This window comes from Clupea harengus, chromosome 17 (assembly GCF_900700415.2).
Source record: "Clupea harengus chromosome 17, Ch_v2.0.2, whole genome shotgun sequence".
In the NCBI taxonomy this organism is placed as follows: Eukaryota; Metazoa; Chordata; class Actinopteri; order Clupeiformes; family Clupeidae; genus Clupea; species Clupea harengus.
In genome coordinates, this window is record NC_045168.1 from 4,665,492 (window position 1) to 4,675,972 (window position 10,481).

At 43.6% G+C, this 10,481-nt stretch overlaps 1 protein-coding gene across 1 annotated transcript; it reads right to left on the bottom strand.

The window, feature by feature from the left end:
* Positions 1–5,467: 5,467 nt before the first annotated feature.
* Positions 5,468–9,495, bottom strand: prdm14 (PR domain containing 14). Its single transcript, XM_031583899.2, has 8 exons — positions 8,835–9,495; positions 8,581–8,636; positions 8,313–8,471; positions 7,805–8,075; positions 7,396–7,598; positions 7,026–7,127; positions 6,330–6,549; positions 5,468–6,196 (listed from the first exon to the last, which is right to left on the bottom strand). The coding sequence occupies exons 1-8, from the start codon at positions 9,436–9,438 to the stop codon at positions 6,021–6,023; spliced, it is 1,791 nt and encodes a 596-aa protein (XP_031439759.2). The 5' UTR covers positions 9,439–9,495; the 3' UTR covers positions 5,468–6,020.
* Positions 9,496–10,481: the final 986 nt, after the last annotated feature.

Here is a 10,481-nt window from a genome sequence, read left to right on the forward strand (position 1 = left end):
CTCCTTGGCTCTATTCTCCCTCTCTATCCATCCTCCATCTTGGTTCTCTCACTCCATCTCTTCCTCTTTCTCTTCCATCTTATCTTTCCCACTCTCTCTCTCCATCTTTCTCTTTCTCTCTCTTTCTCCACCCTCCCTCCCTTTTCCTTCTCTTGATCCTGACCGGCTCCTCTCCCTTTTCCTGCTGCTAGGTTTTAACCCCTCTAAAATAACTGTGAAACTGACACAAACCTTGCGAGTACAACACACACACACACACACACACACACACGCGCGCGCACAGTCACAGAGAGTGCCAGTAGCCATTGTGTTGCGTAATGCATGTAGAGTAATCTCCTCACACTTTCTAACTTCCCGAATCACAATAGTATCACCCTGTTTACATAGTCATTCTCCAAATGCCCCCCAACAACATCAGATCTACCCCACTTTAACTTCACTGCACTTAAATAGCTGTGAGTCTAACCAAGCGGGTAGTTTAAGACGGCCTTTGGGTCGGGGTTCAATGAGAAATGACTCACGAAAAGAGCAGGAACCTTCCTGAAACTCTCGATGCGATCAACTGAAGCGAGTATCAACCGAAGAGAATCATTGTCAAGATGTGAACACATTCCCATCCCACGTATGTGAGTCTGTTTCCCTGTGTCAGAAAGAGAGGGAGTCAGAGAGAGAGAGAGAGAGAGAGAGAGAGAGAGATAGAGAGAGAGAAAGAGAGAGAGAGAGAGACAGAGAGAGAGAGAGAGAGAGAGAGAGAGAGAAAGAGAGAGAGAGGGAGAGAGAAAGAGAGAGGGAGGGAGAGGGAGATAGAGAGAGAGACTGGGGAGACTGGGGGGACAGGAAGAGAGCGACGAAGTACTCTGGATGGATCTGAAGTTGAATAAGAAGAAAACACAGGACAGCCAGTGGAGGAGTGACACTGAAAGAAAGAAACAGAAGGGGGTGGGGGGGGGGACTTACCTGAAGTGAGAGAGAGGAGAGATGAGGGCAGGACACATAGTTGGGGGTGCTGAGGCTAGAGTCTCCTGCCCCCGAGAGACCAAACCACTAGTGGAAGCCCAACACCAGTTCCAGCCACGCGACCAGCACCATCTGCCTCAGTCGGCCCCCCTCCTCCACACACACACACACACACACACACACACACACACACACACACACACACACACACACAGCATCACACAGCGGATTTAGTCTGTTTGATCTGCCTCTCATCCACCAGGGCACATTCAAGGCATTTAGCCTGTACTTTCCAAAGGGGGATTACCTTTAGGTCCGTCTACTGTCCCTGTGGACATCACCGGCTCATGAAAACACAAACGGACTTACAGTCTGTCCGCAAGCTGCTGCTGCTGCTGCTGCTGCTGCTGCTGCTGCTGCTGCTGCTGTTAAAGTCAAGAGGCCACAACAGACACCATTTTGTAATTCTCAGTCTGGAGTGGGCTGTTTCTGTCAGTGGCAAGCAGAAGGACAGGATCCTCTCCAAGTGTCACTTAAACTGAATTTCGACATGAGGTTTTGTCTGGGCAACGGCCATATTTATTTATCTGTGGTTGTCATCATCAGCAGTCATTAAGGGAAGGACTGATGGGGGCCTGATCTGAGGGCCTGGAGGAGTGGTGGTTGGCCTCTTTAAGGCTCAGTTTATGGTCCCTCTCATGCTAAGAGCCAAAGGCTAGTCTTAGAACCGGCTCGTGGTGAGCTCGCTCTCTCTCTCTCTGTGTGTGTGTGTGTGTGTGTGTGTGTGTGTGTGTGTGTGTACGTTGCTGATGGCTATTAGGGGATCAATAGAGGGTAATAGATCAGGCCGCGGCCAGCACTGCTGCTGTTCACGGCACACAAGGTACGGACTGAAATAGGAACTGACAGGTAACCACTTAGAGAGAGAAAGAGAGAGCCATGGTGGGACACAACACATCACAGGGGCGAGAGACATCCCAGGAGATGCCTTTTTCTCTCTCTCTCTTTCCCTCAGTCTTTCTCCCCTATCTCTCTCTTGTCTTTCTATGTTTCTCTTTCTCTTTCTGTTCCCTCTCTCCTTTCTTTCTCTCTCTTTCCCTCTGTCTCTCTCTTGATTGTCTCTGTTTCTTGATTGTCTCTGTTCCCTCTCTCATCTCTCTCTCTCTCTTTCCCTCTGTCTCTCTGTTTCTCTCTCTCTGTTTCTATCTCTCTCTCTCTCTCTCATCTCTCTCTCTCACTCACTGTCTGTCCTCCAGTTCCGCAGGAAGAAACAGCAGCCAGTGTTGGCATCGTATGCCACCGCAGAATGTCCACCGATCTATTCTGGGTGGGCACGACGCCAACATATGCCTGCAGTGTGGCAGCTGTACCACACAGTCAAAATGCAGCTTACTTATGAGTTATTCAGCATTGATGTCTATTGGTCACAGCTCGAGAAGTCTCTCTATGAGGCATATTTCAAGCGTGTTCGAGAAAGATGTGTCCTTTCGCGGAGGCAAAACAATGACCTGTGATCAATGATCAAGTGATCCACACGGCTAACAGTGGAGCAGACACTCTCAGATTTGAATCAATCATGTTGAGAGATTAACCTATCAGTTTGGACTGTTGGAGGTGGTCCACCTTTGTCTCTCACACACACACACACACAAACACACACAGGCACATATAAACACAAACACATGCACACACACACACACACACACACAAACACACACACACACACACAAATACACACAAAAAGGCAAGCGCAATACACAGGCTAGAGTGCAAACACACATCCAGATAAACAAAAACATAAGAAGTCCAAGCAGTCCAAGAATAGCTACGCACACAGCACCTGAATTAAACCGCAGATATCCCATGAAACAAAACTAACGGTTGGCCTCCCCCTGGATAGATGAATATCACATTAATAAAAGCAGATCAAAGTGAATGATAGATCTCTGGGGCCTGGGATGGTCTGATGGTCTGGTACTAAGAGCCAGAGAGGTTAAGTGTGAAATCAATGCTCATAAACAGGCAAATAAAAATTGTGAGAGTGAGAGAGATCCCCTTAATCAGCTCGTCACATAGGCGTGATGCTGAAGACGTTTAGAGCGCTGCCTCCATGCAGGTGTTTTGGAGAGAGAGATAAGCACTGATGGACCCGATGAAGATGAAGATGAAGGTGTAGAGTCCATGAAATGTTGCATCGTCATCTATAGATTACTGAAATGTGAAATACTCAAATTAGATATGAGGCAAAGCAAGTTAATCTATATATTCTATCATTTATTCACAAAAGGAAATTCGAAGTTCTTTAAATAAACATTTGTAAAACCATAAGACATAACAGAAATCGATATGTATACTAAACTAAGTGAGTTTACTAAAGTAATCTGCTTAAACATGTTTAGTTGCGTTGCAGAATAAAGTCGAACACAGGCTGGAAGAGTCATTCATCACATCAGCATCTTTTGATGGGATCCGTCCCTCTGCCGTCTTTAACATCATAGACGTGGCAGAAAACATGACTCCATTCATAAAGGAAAGTTCAAAAGGGGAAAAACAAAGATTTGGTTGACTTAACTCCCGAGTTGTTTGGGATCACATATATACACCATTTCAATAATAATGCTCCAGACTAATTAAACTCTCCACTGAAGCCTAACCTGTGAGCTGAAACTGCTGCTCGCACCCACGGGATGTTGTTTTGTATGTAACCAGTGAGGGTTAAACCAGCAGCAGGGGGCCATTGTGGCTCCCCTTGTCCCCAGTTGCATTGAGCCCTGTTCTCCTCCAGTATGCCGGCCGGGAAACTGAGAGAAAGCTGCATCCATATAAATGAGCTGGAGCATCTCTAAATGAACTGTGGGGCTCATGCAAAACAGTATGGCGCTGGGCTCTCCTGCTGTGCCACGTAATGCACTGTGGTGAGCCGTATGTGAAGACATGTCATGGCAGGGTGGCCAGAGAGAGAGAGAGAGAGAGAGAGAGAGAGAGAGAGGGAGAGGGAGAGAGAAGGATGCGGGAAGGGTTGCTTTGATGGATGATCCTTTGAAAAAAGAGTGGTCGTGATCAATAGGTAAATCTAGTGATCATTTTAAAAGGCTCAACTGGATCACACTGTATAATGCTGCGTAACACTTCAAATTCATCATTTTCAGACGACAAAAGCACACACATTCACACATACAGACAGGCATGAAAATATGATAGAAATCAGTGTTGTTAATTTCCACAGTGTGTGTGAGTGTATGTGTGCGTGTGTGTGTATGTCTGTGTGTGTGTGTGTGTGTGTGTGTGTGTGTGTGTGTGTTGTTTCCCATTTTCATTACCTGTGAACTCTCAGTGGTGCAGCCTGCCCAGCTGTCTTCAGTGAGGAGTGATGGGATTGAGGTTAAGGGGGGACATAGCAGAGCATGCTGATAGCAGTGCATTGTCTGTCAGAACCACACACACACACACACACACACACACACACACACACACACACACACACACACACACACACACAAATACATTCAGACACATTGCAACCTGCTGCTTTGAACCATCAGACAACAAATTTGGGACATTTGGCAACACGGGGGACAATCAGAGGTCAGCAGATGTCACAGGGGCCGCCTTTGTCTCCAGGTCTGTCCCAGCCCTCCATTGGGGGCCACCTCATTGCTCCAGTCTATTGGCTTAAATTGCTGCGGCGTTTTGCTCATTTTTACTCCACAGCGCAGAGTAATCCACTGATCACACACACACACACACACACACACACACACACACATATAGAGAATGGTTTATGACTGAACACACACATACACACACAGTGTGACACACTCATTATATAGTGTTGACTGCCTCTCTGCAATGGTTAAAATCTTCGTGGGCCTGACCAGAGTGTCAGTAACAAAAGGGTTTGTTAAGATCCGTGACAACAATGTTTTAAAGGAAACAACCTAGAGTGCTGTTGGCTTTCCACAGGGTGTGTGGCTTTAACTCAGGAACTCAGAGGTGCATTTGATGGCCAACTGTGCTGAAAGGGTTTCTGTTTAATTTGTTGTACTAATCTAATGTATTTAATTGACTTGTGATCTGCAATGTGTAAGTAGTTAATTTATTACTATTTAGTGGCAAGTTTTTCGAATTAACACTTTGCAAACCTCGGACAGATCAGTATTTTAAAACAGTTAAAGCGGTTGATTAAAGTTCAAATGTATCACAATTCTACCAGTTCCTCAAAGACGTTAAATACTGCTTTCCATAATAAATAAATACGAATATGTATAATAATTGTGTCTTGGCATTTCATTTCCAAAAAGGCGAATGCTTAAAATGCATTGAATGAAAAGAATGAAACACAATAATGATCGGTGGTATCGAATGGCTGCATCAACATTTGTTTTACAATATCCTTTGCTCGATTTAAACATTTAATCCACATTGCCTGAGCACTGTAAGAAACGGTAAGACATAAAGAAAATTCTTAAATGCATTCTTTCATATTTATTATGAGGAACAAGGGTTGTAACAATAACTTTTACACAGACAAATATTTATATTGCTTTTGCAGCCTCACAAATACACTTATTAAATACAAAAAATATTACACGAATTTGACAACATAAATAATATCACTGTAGAGGTAGCCACTGCGCAAGGTATGCATATCAAACACCAGTATTATGATTTCACATGAAAGCGCACAAACGGTCGCATTTAAGATAGTTATATAATATAATTAACATCCCTTTGGTGACACTTGTGCTAATGAAAACACGGTGTAGTGTATGATATTTTAAATAATCACTATTTGGAAAACTAAATCTGTGCGAAAAAACGCAATTATAACAACGCATAAGAAAAAACAAATGCAGCTTTCACCTGACTCAGTAGAAAATAGACGTTCCCAAACGTACGCTACTCTACTAAATAAATTAGCTTAAACGAAAATGATAAAACTTCTTGATAACATTAAATAGTCTATATGTTTAAATAAGGAAATAAGACCTACATGAATAGCAGCGATTTCATGTCTATGGTTTAGCTACATCAGTCTTTGGTGTTTCGTTTTTGAATTCGTTTTAATTCCAAGGACGGTATTCTTTGTTGAGTGTAACGAGTCCAGTGTAGGGAAAATGTTCTCCGATGTGTCTTTGTGCAAGGGTGATATCTTTGGTCGTAGGAAAGACAGAGTTTTCATCCAGTGGTTGGTTCACTTGAACGTCTGAGGAAACGGCTGTTTCTACCAGTGGTTGTTCTGCCAAAGAATAATATAGAAGTTAGCATTTACATAATAACATAAGATAACCAACAGTCATTTTTCATGTGCGGAAGAGCATCGACAGATATTTTTTTTTTACTGGAAATAACGAATGAATTCATGAACTTACTTTTATGACTCGTCATGTGAAATTTGAGTTCTTGGAAGTCTTGGAAGGAACTCTTACAAACATCACAGGGGAAGGGTTTGTCTTTGGCATGGGTGCGCCGGACGTGGCTGTCGTGAGCGGCGTGAGATGCGAAGGCCTTCCCGCAGTGCTTACACTTGAAAGGGCGCTCGCCGGAATGCTGTCTGATATGAGTGCGAAGGATGCTGGACGCGGTGAAAGCCTGGACAAAGCAAATATTTCATGAGTGATGATTCCACGTTTTCATTGCATTTTACAAAAATATCCTCAACACTCGTTCTATATCTATGAATAAGTAAAGGGCATGTATAGATGCATGCCTTTAATAATTAGCCTTTAAAACCTATAGTGCACTGTTCACATCGCTTTGCGCTAACAAGCGTGTGCTGAGTGTGATTGTAAATGTCTAAATGAGTTAATAAGGGCAGACAACTATAGAGCAAAAAACAAAAAACACTTTTGTTCCTTTGTGTTATAAATTACGGGACACAGTCCCCGTTGACAAAGGAGTGAACGTGCATCTGGCCCTAATTAACATGTAAGGGCCTCTTTGGAGCGTGCCCCGGCTCGAGAGGCGTTATGAGCGCCCTGCGCAAAACGCACCATGAAATTAGTCAAATCCTAAATGGATGGTTTTACTTGAGGGGATTGTACTAAGCATCACCGGGTGAATTTTACCTTATTGCAGTAAACACACTTGTATGGTCTCTCCCCCGAGTGGACGCGCATGTGTTTGTTCAGGCTGGATGACTGGGAGAAACTTTTGCCACACACGGTGCACTGAGGATAGAAGGACAAGAAAACTCTTTGATTAGGGCGAAAGTATTCCAGAGGGTTTTTATAGAAATGAAACGGCATGCAATTGTACTATACGGCTTCATATTAACTATGCCAGAGCACAGAATACACAGAGAGGGTTTTAAGCCACCAACTAAACACTAGTTACTATCCATAGAGATTTAGCATCGCGGAGCTGTTCTTTCAGCACCACCGCATAACTACATTTGGTTGCAAACATCTCGCTTTTTCCCTCGGATGTGGAACCTACCTTGTGCGGCCTGTGTTTCTCGTGGACGTGGAGGATATGTATTCTGAGCCGGTCCCTCTTTTCGAAAGACCTTGTGCAAAGGTGACAGGGAAATTTCCTGTCCCCTTGGTCGACGCACCGCGTGTATTTCAGGTGCTTGTCTCTGTAGTATTTGTAGGCGAACACCTTCCCGCACCGGTCACACTTAAACCCCTCCCCAGAATCTGAAAATAATATACAAATAACAGAGATTGTGAGCAACGAAGAACAAAAACCTCATACATATCCGAACACGTCGGCCCACAGTGATTAGGCACACCTTAATGTTAGCACAGGAACAAATATCTTTCATATTAAATGTAATTGCATAAAACAAGTATGTCTATTCCACAAGCAATGATAATTAAATAAACAAAGATTGATTTCTCACCTTCAGGCGGTAGTTGCTCAAAGTTGTTGTCGATGAATTCTTTTAGAGTGAGAGGGATGCCCAGGAATTGCACATAGCAGTCGCCATACCAGACCAACAGCTCCTGCTGCGGCTTAATATCTTTGCACGCCTCATAGAAAATCTGCCCCTGGTTCTGCACCGCCACCAGGTTCTGCTCCTCGGGGAAGCGGGCGCACTTCACAAGAGACATCCAGTTTCCAGACGCCCCACGGCCATCTACGAAGTGACTCAAGCGTCCATTTTCAAAGATCTAATACAATCAAACAAACAAACAAACCAAAATGAATTATTTCCAAAGCAATATGAGAAATACATGAGAATCCTTCAACCTTAAACAAGATGGCTGGATTATTCGAAATAAATGGCAGTTGTGGCTTATGTGTATCTTGCTCAGAAAAACGAACATCAATTTTGTTACATTTCAAAACGGTTAAAAAATAATTTAGCGCAGCATTTTGAAAGAGATACAAAACAAATGTCTTCTTACCTCCCACATGAGTGTGTTGTCGTCGTAGGTTTTAATCTCGCTGGTGTTAACTAGCTTTCCTGTGAACGGCCCAAATCTGGTGCCTTTCGGTATGGCTGTTTTGTCCGCAAACACCCCATAATGGGAAACATTTCCACAAGTAGTCTGAATAATTGACAACTCTAAAATCAAAAGGAGGATGACAATTTATTAGACATCTGCTGGGTATAAATGTTTTAACTATCATTGTTATATTTTCAGAAAAAGTCACATATTTGTCAGCGAACACACCTTCTGGAAGTTCAAGAGAATCCACATCCACCGAGAGGTGCTGAGTTTCGTGGACTAAAAAGAGAAGGTTAGGGAGAATTAGTTATTTTCTCACTTTTACTCACTCGTAAACACCAGCAGTCTTTGGGTGGTAATATACTGGTGTCTTGTGTAAAGTATACTGTACATATACAAAATATACATATGCGTTTGGAGTCTTGAGATTAAACATTTCAACAGAATAACCGAACTAACTATCAGTTTCAAACTCACCTGAATTTCCAGGAAAGGCAACTCCCGAGATGGCATGGCCAACATTTTTTTCCTGGTTCTTGGAGTAGCCGTACAGGACATTGAAGAGGTCCTCTTCTGTGAAACAGTAAGTGTGTGTTTGTTCGGTTTCTGGGTCTGCTTTGTGCAGGTAAAGTGCACTGTCTTTAGAAGGTGAGCAGGACTCGAAAGAGGATTTTTGACTGGACGGACTGCTGAATTCTGACACCGATCCAGGGGAATGATCAGAAGCCACTTGTGATAGGTCCTCGTGTTTAGGGAAAATAGGAGGCACTCTGTTGAAGTACGGAAAACCGGCCATGTTCAAGACCTGTTCGTGGAGGATGGCCGCTTGATGTCCATTCTGAGCAAAAAGTCTCGGGGCTCCGGCGAAGCTGAACGGCATGACTGTTTGTGTCTCCGTGACCAGGCGTCCAAGCGACTTGAGTGGGTGGAAGAGGTTGTGTGTGCTCTTGAAGACATCCATGTACTGCACGTTGGGGAGCGATGGGTAGAAACCGGACACCCGGGCAGGGCTTCCTTTGAGTGGGTCGAAATGGTAACTCCTGTCCTTCCCAGCAGGGTTGCTTGACAAGGACACAGCCATCGCAGCAGGTGACAGATCAGAGATGGCGTGAATTTGAATAGATTTCTGGGACGTTTTGTTTTCTGTTGAAAAAAGAAGTTTTGTTTAGCTGATATCAGGGATCTCAACCTCAGGAATTCCTCTTCTATTTTTTAAGCTTTTCCCATGACGAGTAATTATAACATGCAGCCTCTCCTGCAACCTTTTACGCTATATTTGACAGTTTACATTATACTTTATTTTTCTAAATAATATTTATTTTATATAATTATTTTATATACAATTTATTTTTCTTTTACAGTTAAATCCATTTCATTACAAAACCTACAGGACCGTGTAAAGCCGATAATCGTTTCAGCTATTTCAATGAACATCCAATATCTACACTTAATGTGGCGCTCATAAAACACCTCCAATACCAGCTGAGTTGGTCTGGCCTTTGCAAATACCCAGTCCTAGTCTAGACAATTACCACAGACACGCTGGTAGCCAATAGCTGAGACAAATCAGGGTCGTGACACTTAAATTAAAGAACACCGGGTCAGTGACAAAGGTCAACATTAATGAAGCCATTGCAGCTCTTTGGAAAGCGGTTATGGGCGTACGCGGTTCAATAGGCCAAGATAATATCAGTGTGGGGTGTGCTAAAAGACGAAGATAACTAGTGAAAGGTAGTGCGAAATAAAAAAAATTGGCACATTGATTGACCACAGACCTTAATGACTATATACATGAGCAAAGCTGTACTTACCAGATGTTAAGCGCATTAAAAAACAGCGGAGATGGACTCCATGTTGATCACGAACACGTTCTTTTTTCCTCCCAGAACTAGGACTCCTTGGAACGTCCGTGATGATCGGAGACCTGCAGGACCACTCGGAGTCTCGTCGTTTGGTTGTGGCTTGTTCCCAGATTCACGGACATATGACTTGACTGTTTGAAGGAGGATAGGACTAGGACGATGCCTTTCCTTGTCTTCACAGCCATTGGCCAGCTCTCAGCTCATTGGAAGAACACCCGTGTGTCCCCCCGGGAGATTTCACTTTAACACGTTTCTAGCGCAT

Coding starts and splice junctions, on each gene's coding strand:
- prdm14 (XM_031583899.2), bottom strand. CDS start 9,438: ATGGCTGTGTCCTTGTCAAGCAACCCTGCTGGGAAGGACAGGAGTTAC. Junction 8,076..8,312: donor ACAACACACTCATGTGGGAG/GTAAGAAGACAT, acceptor TGATTGTATTAG/ATCTTTGAAAATGGACGCTT. Junction 6,550..7,025: donor AGTGTGTTTACTGCAATAAG/GTAAAATTCACC, acceptor TGCTTTGTCCAG/GCTTTCACCGCGTCCAGCAT.